Here is a 15262-nt window from a genome sequence, read left to right on the forward strand (position 1 = left end):
GTTTCTTCTGTGCAGCGCTGGCATCATAGCTACCTGCTGTCAGAGCAAGCAAGCAGGGGCTCTACTTATTCCTCCTACGTGAAGTACTTGATGTAGGCTCAGAGCCTCTTTGAATGGACCTGAAAGCAGGTGCTGGCTCAGCAATAGCAAGTCCTTCCTGTGTCAGGAATACGTGATTTATTCACAGGATCAAGAGGATTAGCAACTAGTCTGTATTGCCTGGTCGTAAGTAGACATATTTATTCTCTCTCTCTAACCCCACAGTCAAATCCTCAAAGCCATTTTTCCCCTTTTTATAGCAAGCTACTTTTCTGCCAGGGATGTTCTCACCAAGCTTTTGGTAAGGTATTGACCACACACTGAAAGAAAACACACATGAAATTCTGCGACTTGTACTAATGGACCATCATGACAGGAAGGAAGTGTGCTTACCTGCAAGATTTTACACCTGTCGGAAAGGCAGTCCATATCCTCACATGGCTGGTACATCCCCAGGGTAACGCAGTTTAGTAAAATCACCATCATGCTGACACACTCAAACCAGGTGGAAAAGAGTCAAGGAAAACTGCTGCAAAAGCGTCATGGCTGAGATAAGCTTCCTTGAGATTTGGGATGACAAAACAGGAAGATTAAGGGAAATAGCTGCTGATAGGCTGATCTGTCATAATAAAATATAGCAAACATACAAAACGTTTGTTATGTTTTTCTCCTTCAGTTCCTCACTTCTTCACTCTTTGGTAAAGCCAGAAGCATTTTGTAAATGGGAAAGTACAGGTACACGAGTCAGACTGTTGCCATAGTTAAACACAAGCAGATTCAGATTCCTCTCCTGTTGGCTTACAAATATTACAAATGCAGCAGGAAAAAAAAAAAAAAAACAAAAAAAAAAAACACACAAACCAACAACAAAAAACCTTCCATGGTGCCCTAAACTCATATGCAGCAGAAATCTCTGGGATCTAGTGAAAGGCTATACTGAACACTACGACACTGACAGCTGGATCACTGCATGAGTCCAGTGAGTAGGACCCTTCTGGGAAGGCAGTAGAGCGTAAGGCTAGAAGTCTCCTTCTTCTCTTCAGAGAAGAGTTTGGAGACAAAGGCATGCCATGATGGAATAGGCCAATGGTCATCCAATCCGTTATTCCGCTTCCAGCAGTGACCCACGCAGGATAGAACATCACCATGTGCCTAATTAAGTAATTCAGTAACCATGGGGGGAAATTGTGTTTCTGACCCCAGCTGTTGTTCTGTTTGTGCCCTAGAGCATGAGGATTGATAGCCCTTCTAATTGTTTTCTCAGCTATAGTGGCATCCCTGCAGATGCTTTGCTTATTCATTTGAATCCTTTGTCGAGAATCTTTCTAAAATAACTGCCTCAATAATAGCTGGCAGCCGTAAGCTACATTAGCTAATTATACTTTACATTAAGAAGTATTTCCTCCTATTTATTTTTAATTTGTTGCCTTTTAATTTCATCAAGTACCACTTCATTTATATGTTACAGAAGTGGGTAAAAATGGTACATTTGAGGAACTTCTCTGTGCCCTTCACAGCCTCTATCTGCCTCTTCCTTACCATCCCACTCTTTCAAATGAAGGAAGCTCAGGACTGATTTGCACTTACCCAAGATTCAATTAGTGTTTTAGCTCTAAAAGTAGGCACATGTTTCTGTGACTTCTTTTCAGTGTTTGCATTGCAAAGCAGTGATGTAGATCTAATGAGAACAGACCCCCAACCTCTGGCAGAAACATCACTCATGTGATTTAAGATGCCTCCCAAACATCCCTGCCTGCTTCCCATTTTCATACAAAGTGGGTTGCTTTTTTTTTTTCCTTTTGTTGTTGTTGTTGATTTTTAATTTAAACTAAGAGAGCTGAGAAAATACCTATTGAAAATACAACCCGCTACGTGCACCCATTTTTTCACTCCTCACAGAACTGAACCCAAAATAGTGGTCACTTCTGAAAGACGCTCAAAAGCCATGGTTTGTTCTGAGCAATTCTTCCTTGCTAGTTATGACAGTGATTCATGACTAACCCTGCACAATCTGATCTGGAACATTATTAATTCTTTCTCTTCTCCCCCACCTGGTTTTCAGTGAGCTACCTTCAGTTGCAAAATCAGACAAGAACAAGACACCAGTTCTACTGTGCCAATCATGCTATAAGGTGATTTCAAGAACACGTTATCACTATCCCTTACAAAGTGAATCCAAGCACTGTACAAAGTAAGCACACGGAGGCCACCCTCACTGTGGGCTGCAAAAACAGAGGCATTGTCTGAAAAGGATAGACCAGAACGGCTCGGATAAGAAGACTGCCCTCCATATGGCACAGTTTCAGTCTCCCACCTTTCTCTTTTGTCTTTCTTTTATGAATCAATTCAAAGCCCAGGAAAGCACTTAAGGAGGTTTCCATTAGCTCTCATAGGTCTTCCAGGTAAGACTACAACTCTTTCTTGACTTTCCAAATGGTATTGTTGTTGTTTTAATCTTTCACAGAACCACAGAAAAGCTGATTCGGGATCTCCCTGATAATCATGAGAGTGATCTGATTATGACATCTGTCACCCCATTGATTGCCAGGGGTGACTTGGCTGATCTGGTTGGCTAGGCAGGTGTCTTCTTGCTCTGTCCCTCCTCCATATGCATCCCTTTAGAAGCTGCATGCTTGACTGAAGATGACCTTCCCTGATAGAGACACACTACTCATTGCTTAAAGGTATACAGTACCTGCACTCCCCAGCTAGAACCGCCAAACAAGCTCAAGGTCCTTTTGTAGGAGAATGTACAGTCAAGCTCCCAGGACTGTGGACACACCCATATGAGACACTGTATGGGGCAGTGCCTGAAGGAACATTGTTGCAAGGTGAGGATCAACCCCTTCTTTTGGGTAACCAGCAATAGGAGTAGAAGGAACAGCTTCAAATTACACCAGGGGAGATTCAGGTTGGATGTTCGGAAAAACTTCTCTGAAAGAGTGGTCAGGCTTTGGAATAGGCTGTCCAGGGAGGTGGTGGAGTCACCAGTGCTGGAGGTGTTCAAGAAATGCTTATGTGTTGTACTTCAGGCCATGGTTTATTGAGAAATATTGGTGCTAGGTGAATGGTTGGACTGGATGATCTTGGAGGTCTCTTCCAAGCTTGGTGATTGTGTGACTCTCTGAGGTTAACTTAGCAAAATAGGGTCAGCTACAGCAGATTACTCAGTGTCATGTCCAATTGGATTTTCAGTATTTCCAGAGATACATCTCCTCTAGAACTTCTCTGGGTTGCCTGCTTCAGTGCTTGACTGTTTACTCACTGTTTTCGTATATTTAAGCAACATTTCCCATGTTTCAGTTTATGCCCATTCCTGTCATCAGGCACATCTGACTATAGTCCAGCTCTGTCATCTGTAGTCCCTCAAGCATCTATTATTCCCATCAACACTCGCAGCAGCCCTGGCTGAAATAAACACACACAAAACAAAAAGCAGAAACTGCTTTAAAATCTGGAGTGTTTTCTTCAGCATACAGCCAGAAAATATGACACCGGAAACCTGACAGCAAAGAATACCATGACCAGACTCAAGGAGTTGAGGAAAAAAGGCTTAAAGTCACATTGTTATATTCATACGATTACGAAGGTTGGAAAAGACCCCCAAGATGACCCAGTCCGAACACCAGTCCATCATGCCCACTGACCACATCCCTCAGTGCCACATCCACATGGTTCTGGAACACTTCCAGGGACGGTGACTGCACCACCTCCCTGGGCAGCTTGTGCCACTGCAGCACTGCTTTTTCTAGGAAGAAAATTTTCCTAATAGCCAACTGGATATTCATGTATTTATACAAATCCATGTTTCTGTACATATGCTTTGGCTGCAGCAGTGCATACATGGCCAGGATGTTCGTGTGCTCCCCTTGCAGTAACCCACCCTGGACCACAGAGACCTCAGCAGGGCACCTGCAGGCAGCTGGTGAGATCCTGAGATCCACAACCCCTCAGCCAGACAGATAAAAAACTCCCTAAAACCTTGCAATTTGAACCAGGGGTACGAAGCCATGAATCTTCTCTCTCAGAAATCAGAGGCTGGCTATACAGTTTCTCCTCCCCCGTTTTTCAAATCCCAGCTCTGACAGTTTGCCAGCATTGTCCAGGCTTTTTGAGGACACTGCCGATTAAAGTGACATTAGTAAAAGCTTTCCTTCTGCCACCACATAGTCTTTCTTTCAGGGCAGGTGGGGGCCCCAGAGAAGGCGGGTCCCACCTGTGACAGAGAGAATGAAAGAAAGAGAAAGCATGAGGAGTAAACAAGGTCCTCGACGTCGAGCTGGGAGGGATGGCTGCCTGCTTGGGTCAGTGGAGGGGGCAATTTGAAGTACCTGCTGCCTTTGATGTGTCACAGCTGTCAACCACCATGATTGCCTCTCATCACCACGGCAACAGTGTGCAGCCAGGTTTGTCATCATCCTTTTGGTAATGCCTCCCCGCATCCTTCCCCCCAACCCCGCTTCTCCCTGTGCCTGAGCCTGTAATTAATTTCAGCTGCTGACAAAGCCAGACTTCACAATCTGCATGATTCAGTCAGAAGTTTCATTACTAATTAACTTCTTTCGAAGTTCAAGTGATCTAATTATGCAGTTTGAGCAGGGCCCACCCAGCTGCTGGCCAGAGGCAGCTGCTGTGTATCCATTGACCTTCCTCTATGTTTTCCAGCAGGGATGGGGAGACACTCAAGGGGAACATACATAGAATCATCAAGGTTGGAAAAGACCTCTAAGATCACCCAATCCAACCTCCAGCCCATCCCCACCATGCCCACTGACCATGTCCCTCCATGCTACATCCACACGGTTCTGGAACACCTCCAGGGATGGTGAATGCACCACTTCCCTGGGCAGCCTGTGCCACTATAGCACCCCTCTTACAAAGAAGAAATTTTTTGTACTGTCCAACCTGAACCTCCCTTGGGACAACTTGAGGCCATTCCCTCTCATCCTATCACTGTTACCTGGAAGAAGAGGCCAACCCCCACCTCACCACAATCTCCTTTCAGGTCAGGTCACTGTAGAGAGTGATAAGGTCTCCCCTGAAACTCCTCTTCTCCAGACTGAATGATGCCAGTTCCCTCTTCTGCTCCCCATAACAGTTGTGCTCTAGACCCTTCCCCAGCTTCATTGCATTTCACTGGACACACTAATATGCCACCAGCACACACATGGGATGAACTACCATCCATCTCAAATCATCTGAGATGGGCTCAAAGCTGGAAGCCATAAGTTGCTAGATAGTTAAGGAGACACACAGGTGTCCTTGAGACCCGGACGTGTTGCCATAGTACTTGATAACATTACTACACATAATGCAAGATGATGCTCTCCTAAAGCAGAGCCTTGCCAACTTGGGTACTGAACACCTTGGGCCCATTTAATCTGCTGTAGAAATGCATTAGCTACCAGAGGACATACAACAGGAGAGAAAAGTCAGCTCACTCTGTGGTATAGGTAGTCACAGTCCTATCCCAAAAAAGAGAGCATGGCCTGATGCAGAAAAGAAGTCCAATGGCTGGCACAACGGCAGCAGGTGTCACATTCCCAAAATACACAGTGTGAACGATGAAGTCACACATCCCAAACACTGGCCACTCATGCACATGCCTTCTCAGGGCCTCCCACCTCTGAGCTAGCTCCAGATGGGTATAACAGCAGTCATCCTGCAGATGACGACACCATGTTTGCATGACCATTCCTCCTTTTTCTGCCTGCCCCTTGGGATCCTCTCTACATCCTTCTTGTCTGTGTTTTCCACCAGGTAGCAAGCCCTGCCCTGTTATTTCGGCTTGCAGTGACTGCGTTCTTTTCCTGCTTTTGAAACAAGTTCTATGAGGGCTGCATTTCTTCCTTACTTTACTGCTTTGTGACCCTCCTAGCAAGCCAGTAGGATGTTGTAACTGCTACACGACAGTTAATATTTCACTTATAATGGAAGGAGTGATTTGTGTTCCGAAGGTCAGAGACACAAGCAGCTCCAGGGAAAGAAGTTCTCATTTTCTCTCCCTCAGTGCTGTCGACTTTTGCAGAAGCCCTCAGAGATGGGTCTCATTTTTAACTCCCTCCCACTTTTTTCTTAGCACTTACTACTTTTTCCCCTTTCTGTTATGTTAATGCATCAAAAAGCATCAGAATTTCATGGTCTTTTCTTTTTTTCTTTCTTTCTATAAAACAAGCTGAGAGAAGCAACAGGCATCCTTCTCTTCAGCCCCAGTCTGCTAACCTAACCCACTAGAAAAAGCTGAGTGAACATCAGATGTTACATTCAAAGGAAAACGCATCTCAAAACATATTTGTGTTCAAATAGATCAAAACATTCCTCAGAACAAAAAGCCTTAAAATCCTTTTTTTGGAAGGCTGAAACATTTCTTCTTCAGCTTTTTTTAGTGCAGAGTAACATTTCAACATCAGAGAAAAAAGGCTGTGGGCTTTTGACCTGACTTAGAGCTCTCCCTTTTTGAGTTCTGAGTAAACTGGAAATTAAATACCAACACTAAATGTTGCAGTGCTGGGATTTCAAAGCAGCCAAGCCATCAAGGGCAAGTCATAGAGGCTTTTTTTGCAAGCCCTCAAGGTCAGTACGCTCTAGGTCTTCCTGTGTCACATAATCTCTCATACACATTTGTTTTCATCACATTGCTATATAAACACGCTTCACATGAAAGCAAGGCATCCAAACTTCAGATGACTGGCATGTGCATGCTGAGGTGCTCAAATCTTTCACATCACTGAAGCCAAGGAAAGGACTGCACTACTGCCAGAACAAGGTAGGGTTGTAACATTGATTTGAGAGGCACTAGGGAAGATTTACACAACCCTTGATGGTGATCCTGGGAGGAAGGGCAACGGAGCATGGAAGAAGGAGAAGAGAGATTTTAAGTGCTTGACAAATGCATCCACATTGCTGTACTTTGGAATGGGGTTTCCACCAAAGCTACATTTACTGGAAGAGGGAAAACTCAGTCATATCTAGAATAAATGAGATAAAAACCAACAAAAGAAAACACCACAAATGAGCATCTCTGATCAATCCAACTTCCCAGGATCACTCAAAAGGAGGAGTATCAGGCCACATGGGCTTCTGGCTGCATAGCTCAAATTCAGAGCTGGCTAAGAGACTAATGAGACCTAAGTCAGATGCATCTCATACATCATATCACATCCACTGCGGATGCAACGAGCACTGAAGAGAGCTCTTGGAAAGGATTTTTTTTATTCCATTACAGAAACAAAACAATAAATTTCTCATCTCATAAAACTATTTTCATGGTGATTAATTTAGACCTGATAATTGTGTCCATTAAACACTTGAGTCCTGCAAAATGAAAACTAATAGAAAGGAATTTAACCTGTCAGGAGAAACATACGATTGAGATTAAGAGGCTAAGAAGGAATCTAAAGAGCAAATATGCAGAGGTATTAGCACAGTGAGACAAATCTTCAGGTATTCCAGGAACAGGAAGACAAAGGGAGAGCTCTGACCTAATGTAGGGCCACCAGCGGGCTGCTGAGGGCCTCTAATCAAAGGTAAGACTGCAGAGATGAAGAAAGCCTTGTTTACAATACTCTTCAACACAGCAAGCACAGGAGAGCCCATAGTTTGTACAGCCAGAGCAAGTCACACCAGAGATTCTGTTTGGCTGACACCACCAACTGGATGAAAATCTCAGTCTTCTAAAGCAACTCGTTGTTTTCTTCAGAAAAATGTGTGCAGAAGAGATTTATTATTCATTATTACGCTTATTCAAATAATTCACAAATACCATGCATCTTCATCAATGGTGCGACAGCTCTACTATCAGTGGTTACATCTCCCACCTGTAGCTGCTGGACCCTAGAGCTTCTCCATTTACAAGTCATTACCCACCTCCAAATTGCATCTCGCTCGTAAGGGGCAACAGAGCATCTGTTCAACAGTGTACAACATTCCTACAAAGCTCTTTACTATAGGAAGTGTGAAAAAAAAATAGAGTATCTGGGGAAAAAAAAAAAAAAAGAACCCACAACTCTCAATGATCTTTTATTTTTTAGGTCAGAAGAAAGTAATTATCCAAATTTAAACTTGAGCAGGGTATTAGAGGTAATGACTGTTCCCGAAGAAAGAGATTTTTAATATCCTCAGATGGCTAGGACTGCCACTGCATCTCTTTCCTGCCAGCAAAGCAATACTCCACCATGCTGTGGGATCAGTTCAGGACTGACTTGAGGAATTGCACCTCCTGCTGACCCCCAAATGGTGCCTCCCGCAGCATTCTGGCTCTGTCCTGGAGATCTCTGTCCAAAACCTGGCCTAGCTTCACATTCAGAGCTTCAATAAGGTCACAGCAGGAGGGGATATGACTGCAGCTAGAAACATAATTATAGTACAAGACAGTTGAAAGAACTGTGCTCTAAAACCTCCTAACAGAAGGTTCTGCAGCTGCTTCCCACTGCAGCTGGATCTGCAGAGGTAACATGGCAGGAAAGGGCCACCAGAGAAAGCCCCCTCAACTCAAGCTGTGATCCAAATCTTAAAGCTCTTACTGCTTGTTAGATTTGACTCTGCAGAATCAGTTCTCTACTGGAACCAGTGGTAAAACAGACACCTTAAAAGAGTTAGTCTTTGTTTTTGCACTCAGCTGGAGAGGAAATGAACTTGTGAGCAGGGCAGGCCAAGCCAAGGCGACATATTCACCAGATAAACATGGCACTGTAACAGCAGTGTCTACACAATTAACCATCAAGAAGGAGAGAAGAAAGGAACTAGTGATGGATGTAGGAGAAAACAGTATAAAAGAAGAAAAGGAAAAAGAAGCATCACTCTTCAGATTTCACTCTGCAGATTTGATTCTCTACTGGCATCTGTGGTAAAGGTGGGTACCTTAGAAAAGTTGGTGCCACTCTGACTTTGCTTGCATTCCTGAATTAGAGAGGAGGTAAGATGGGGTAAATGTTTTCAGTTTCTGTTTGGATTTTTTCCCCTTCTGCCTTGCCTGGGTGTTTTCTTTTGATTTCCAGCGCTCTCCCTACACTTGCACTAATAGAAAGTGACAATGAAATGAAAAAGCATAATGGAGGGATTAACTGTTTCTTCAAGAACCATACTGCCAGGTTCTAGAAGACCCTAGCCCCTAAGGAAACACCAAAACATTTTGTGGGACTTTTCCAGCACACACATCCCTGCCCACTGTTGGCTTTTGTGACACCACATTATGTTCCCCAAGCCTATCAAAGGGTCTGATGGCTCATAAAAGCAAATAGCCCATATTGGTGAGCATTACTGGTGGAAGGTGAACAGCCGGACTAAATTATCTTGGTGGTATTTTCCTACCTTAATGTTTCTCTGATTCTATGAAAGGAATGTTCATGTCAAGGGCAGCTGGAGTTAGCCACAAAGTGCTGAGTAAAGTCTAAGGATAAGGATGGAGGCTGGTCAACTCCTTACATTTTTGGCACACCATTGCCTTCCCAGTAAAGGGATTTCTTCTCTGCTTCCTTCCTAGTGTTTTTGGTTTGTCCTCCCACCCCAGTTATGGGTGTTAGAGTCAGGGAGCATTAGGGAATGGTCTTTGGAACACAAGGTGGATATTTCGATGAACCTCCTGAAAGGGACACTCAGGTCTGAAAGGTCAGGGTATTTTGGTAAAAGGTCCTCTCCTTTGCAGGAGGAGCATGGAGAAAGCAATAAAAGCACAAAGAATGGGTTATTATGGACATTTTCACAGCTTTAAAGGACAGCCTCTGGTCTCTGCAGGTAAGTGTGCTGTACTCCAGCACATCACTTGAAAGATGCAGAAGTGAACCAGTTTCCTCCTCTGGCCAGCCAGCTTCTAAGGCTAATTGATCTTTGAGGATACTCTGACTTTGCTTGCATTCCTGAATTAGAGAGGAGGTAAGATGGGGTAAAGCCTCTTTGCCTTTCTCTCTTCTCCCAGCTAGGTGATGATTTCAGTGGATAGAGCATCATGCAATCATGTGCTTGGTGCTTAGCTTAGCAGGCTTTGCTGAGGAGTGCTTCAGCACAGAAAAGAAAGTGATGTGGTGACACAAAGCTTTGCAGCAAAGCAAATAAAGATTAATTCAGAAGCGTAAGGAGCGCTCAGTAAGGTCACTCCAAAGAAACTGCATATAGCCCGAATGAAATGCAGAGCAGTAACAAAAAGAGCTGTGGATGAGCTGTTGTTTGTTTACAATGCATTCATTATTGGTCATAATTAAATAAACTTCATTATTTTCAGGATGTGACCCTCTCCGCTATGAATTCATTTCTTTTTTTCATGTTTTCCTTTTTTTTTTTTTTTTTTTTTTTTTTTTGCAGGCTTGTAGCTGGATGCATCCCAGAGCCCTTCGCTGTGGTTCCTGAGGGTATGCTGGGAGAGCTGGCACCAGTAGTCTATAGGACACCTGTCTGGAAGAAGGGCTGATTGCAAACAACCAAGCCAATCTGTCTCAGCAGATAACTGGAGGCCAGGAGCAGCAGCCAGCTCGCAGCCATGCAGGTTCACTGCTGTTGGTGGCACCTCCTCTAGGAGGAAAAAGGGTTATAGATGGCCTCCTGGAAAGGGAGGTTCTCACAGGTATGCATTGTATTTTTACAGTTTCTTCTCATGCAAGAGGAAGGAACACAACTCAGCCAACAAGAATCACAGAATTTGGAGGGAAAAAAAATCTCTAAGATCATCTAATCCTACCATCCACCTACTGCCAATATAGCCCACTGAGCCTTGTCCTTAAGAACTACGTCTCCAGTGCTCCAAGCACCAGGCACACACTAATTCAAACCCTGAAATCCCTATTCAAAAAACAATACCCAGAGATCACACAGTTAAGTTACTGCCACAGACTGCATTAAAATTCAGGTGTTCCTGATACCCAGGATGTATTCAGTGAATGCCTCAGCTCTTTGGCCAGCTGACAGATCACACCATGCCAGGGAAAGGAGCCAACATGACTCATGCTCAATCACCGCGATACCGATGGTACTGAGTGCTGTTTTAGGGGAGGTTAAATGCTGTGAATGCACTAAGCATTATCAATATTAAAATATTATTAGTATCATTTATGAGGTATCTCTACATGTCTTAGATGACAGTAGCTAAGATCAAATACAAATTATGCAAAATGTTACATAAACATGCAGAAAAACAAGCTGCCTGCTCCGAAGAGTTTTTAATCTAACCAAACAGGACAGGCAAACGATGATTACAATCTCTGTTTTGCACACAAGAAGCCACAGCACAGAGAAATAAGCAGATTTGCCCCAGGGCACGTAGGAGATGTGGGGCACAGCTGGGAACTGAGCAAAAGTCTCCCAATTTGTTCTCCACTGTCTTTGACCTAAGATCATTCTCCATCTCAACTATAACTGCATTTGATGAGGGTGGTACCCACCGGCAGAATCATTCTCCCATAAGTCTTTCTTGCAAACAAAGGGGGAGAAACAAATCTGAGTTCTACTTTGCAGAGATAAGTAATGCATTGCATTTAAACTACTGTAAATGTAGGTCTTCCTTGCCAATTCAGAGAGATCTCTTGCCGTCTGGGTGCATAGCATACAGTCTGCTTGGAGCCAGAAGACCTGTGCTCTCTACCTCCATCTTCTGCCAATACACGTGTTGGGATCAAGATTAAATTAACCTATAGTTACAAGAACATAGCACTAAATCCAGTCTAATACTTACTCATCTCACTTCCCTCCCTCACCTCTCCAAAGCATTTGCTACCTTCCAAGCATGCTCCAGGTTCCTGCAATAGAAGAGTGCTGTGTAAGCACAAATAATCAACACGTTTGACTGCAAAATGAACAGCTGAAAAAGGTGGCTTCTACACAGTACAATGCCAATATGATTGGCTAGCTGGAGCCTCCATCATCATCACAGTGTATTTCAGCTAATTTATGCCTTTCTGCCTGCTATATTCAGCACTTCTCTTCAGATTTAAGACTACTAGTACATTGCTATTACCACATTTATATTCCTGTGATCTATTTGCTTTCATATAGATTCAAATTCACAGTATTTACTCAGAAGTTTCTGACAGCCTCTGGAAATACATGCCTTCTCCTCTTATTTACAACCTGACTTATTTTTCCTGTCAGAAACTATGGGCATGCATTAATCTCATTTCAGTTTGGACATTCTGCTTGCAGCCTAGCTCTTTACCCCATTCTTCCCAGCCATGCCAAGTATCTCCCTTTCTCTCTTTTCAGAGTCCTTCCCATCAGCCTATTGTAGTTGGGTTTTTATTTTTAACCACCACTCCCATTTGTGTGACCCTGCAGGAGCTATTCCTTTATTGGAATACTTTCCACTGTTTCAAAGTCATCCATCTTCTAGTACGTTAATTACCTAGCACCAGAGGATCACTTGTGTTTCCTCCCTCCTCCACAGTACATACGCTGCTTAAACAGTGCCCACTTAACCATGTAATTTTCAGCAATTTACTTCCCTTTTGGTTATAATGACAAAGTGTCTTACTGTAAAGACAGCAGACAATAATAATAATGAAAGATTCTTTAGCTGGAAAAAAATGCCAGTAATCAGAACACAAAACCCATCCATCTCCTCCTGCCCCATAGTACGGGGCTGAGGTGAGTCATGACCAACTTGCAAAGGCCCACAGGCAAGGCTGTGGTTATTTCACCTCAGAAATAATAATAGTGATAGGGGGAATGGCTTTAAACTAAAATACAGGAGATATAGGTTAGATGTTAGGAAGAAACCCTTTACCCAGAGGACAGTGATTTGCTGGCACTGGCTGCCCAGAGAAGCTGTGGGTGCCCCATTCCTGAAGGTTCAAGGCCAGGTTGGACGGTGCCCTGGGCAGTCTGAACTGGTAGATGGCAGCCCTGCCCACAGAGCTGGACTGGGGCTCAGTGATCTTTGAGGTCCCTTCCATCCAACCAGCCTGTGATTCTATGAAATCTACTGGATCAAAAGATTACCACTGAAAATTGTACTGCTTTGACTTTAACAGGAGAATCCAGGTTACTGATATCCTGGCCCAGTCAGCAAGCAGGGACAGTGCTGCTGGGTGGGTGCCAGCAGCCAGCTACCTGCAATAAATAGATTCTTCACACATTTGAACAGATGCTTTAGGCTCACTGCAGCCCTGCCAAGGGTCCATCATATGCTGCTCCATGAGATAACACACCAGCTACCACCAGACTCAGGATACCTGCTGTTAGCAGACTCATCACCTGCCACAAATTTATTCTTCCACCTCTTACATGCAGCATATCCTTTCCCAGAAAGGTTTAGCACTGACTAACAAAGCTCATGTCTTTTCTGTGTGGTCTTTTCATTCATCAGAGAGTAATTCTTCTTGTGTAGATGTGATCAAATACAAAGCCAGCAGTGTATTGGAAAAAGAGGACCATAGAAATTTTAGCTTTAGGCTTTCTTGCTAGTAATCTGCTCTTAGTTTGTTCCTGCGGATTCTTAAATCACTGATACAAAAAATGCACCATGACCACAGGCTCCTCCACAGCTGTTTCGAATGCACTTAAATGCCTCATGGGATATGACACCCTTGTATCTAGTTGGCAAATTATCTCACAGACCACATGGTCATCACACATCCAGCTGTCTGCACGACGGACAACAGATTATCTCCCTTATCCATAGCCTATTTTACACAACACATGCTCTCAGCTTATGCAACCAATATAGCAGGTATCATACCCAAACCAGGAGCCATCTGCGCTACTGCACAAGTTGATGATTCTGAAACCTAGAATGCCACCTGACTGGGGAAACACTGCAGATGCAAAGCAGTACCAAGTGCACCTTCATCATCACCATCAACAAGGTGATGCTCAGCTCAATAGAAACACTGAAGGAAAAAATAAAAAAAATTTAAAAAAAAATCACAGAATCATTGAGTTGGAAGGAGTCATCCAGTCCAACTCCCCTGCAATGAGCAGGTACATGAAACAGCTTCCCAGAGTGGTGGTGAATGCTCCCATCTCTGGAGACACTGAAGGCCAGGCTGGACCAGGCCTAAGCAACCTGCTCCAGTGCTTCACCAAAGATTTTTTCCTTACATCCAATGTGTATAGGAGATGAAGGAGTCCCTTACTCCAACTGGACACCTAACACTTTGCAGACTACCTACATGTATTTCTCCAAGAAAGGTAGACCATAGTCCTTGGCTTGCTCCACTTCAGCTTACCTGTAGCAACTCAGTGATGACAGAACTTGAAAAGGGATATAAGAAGAATGCAGAAAATATTGGTTTTCTTGGAAAGCAACAGCTAAGAGGTTTGAGGGTTGAGAAATCATTGCAGTGACCAGAGCCTCCAGAACCACTCATTTTGCAATGAAGGTATGCTTTGCTCCCCATGTCTGTTCCCAAAGGATGCTGAGCTGCACAGAAAGGATGTCTGTTTTGGCCTGAGCTAGGTAAAGGACCTAAACATTTTTCCTCTATTGGCTGCAGTCACTGCTTTTCAGGGAGAAAAAGAAGACAGGATCCTGCCATAGCAACTCTTCTGAAGAAGAGAAAAACCCTTTGTATCACTTATTTTTTAGAAAAGAGGTTGCTGTGCCCATGCCTACAACAGGAAGCTGATGAGAGGCATTTCTCCCTGCATGTGTGGACAGCCCAGCTTCCTTTAGCCACGTTCTGAGAACCCTCTTGGGTTCACTGCACTTAAATAGCTTTCATATGATTAAAAATAGCAAGGAAGGAAAAGAGAAGCTGGAGATTAGGTCAGGATACCAAAGACAGTGCAAGCATGCCTGGAAAAGCCAGCTACTATGGACCAGCTGTAAATCTTGAAAAATGAGCACAAGTGAACTCCCATCACTTTTCCAGAAAGAACAGCCTGTCCCTGCCACCAGATCCATTCCTACCCCTCTGCTGCTGGGGAGAATGACAAATTGCCAGCCAAGGACCAGGTGGCCAAGGTCCCATATCCCCATGGGGAGAGGGATCCTGGCCAGGCAGGTAGCCAACATTGTGCCAGCATTGATGTCTGCTATGCACCCCAGCCCTGCATGCTGCGTCAGGCTGATAAGGCATGCCTTCCTGCTCTCCTGCCCTTCCCACCAGCTGCCACCATGACTGCAAGCAGGGCAAGCATTACAAAGCACAAAGGAGAAAAAGCCACACATATTCATCAGTACTTTCTGCACGGTGCCCCTTATTATCTTCTTTTTTTTTTGTCTCAGCTCAGCTTCATTTCTCCAGTGTAATTAGTTCTAGTGACCCTTCAAACATACTTTGCAGCCTTACAGAGCCAT

The 15262-nt window shown here is 44.0% G+C and overlaps 1 protein-coding gene across 11 annotated transcripts in view; it reads right to left on the reverse strand.

Moving 5' to 3' along the window:
- The window catches only part of CACNA1I (calcium voltage-gated channel subunit alpha1 I), a 153548-nt gene that overhangs the window by 82738 nt on the left and 55548 nt on the right, over positions 1 to 15262 (reverse strand). For all 11 annotated transcript variants that reach the window (XR_014934984.1, XM_085517463.1, XM_085517468.1 and 8 more), the window contains one exon: positions 433 to 544. Coding sequence is in view for 10 of the 11 variants with exons in the window: in XM_085517463.1 (XP_085373589.1) it covers positions 433 to 544 (112 nt within the window). In the remaining variant the exon portion in view is untranslated. The remainder of the gene's footprint in view (positions 1 to 432; positions 545 to 15262) is intronic.

The sequence above is a fragment of the Coturnix japonica genome, chromosome 1 (assembly GCF_054131305.1).
Source record: "Coturnix japonica strain WE chromosome 1, WE-NBRP24, whole genome shotgun sequence".
NCBI lineage: Eukaryota > Metazoa > Chordata > Aves > Galliformes > Phasianidae > Coturnix > Coturnix japonica.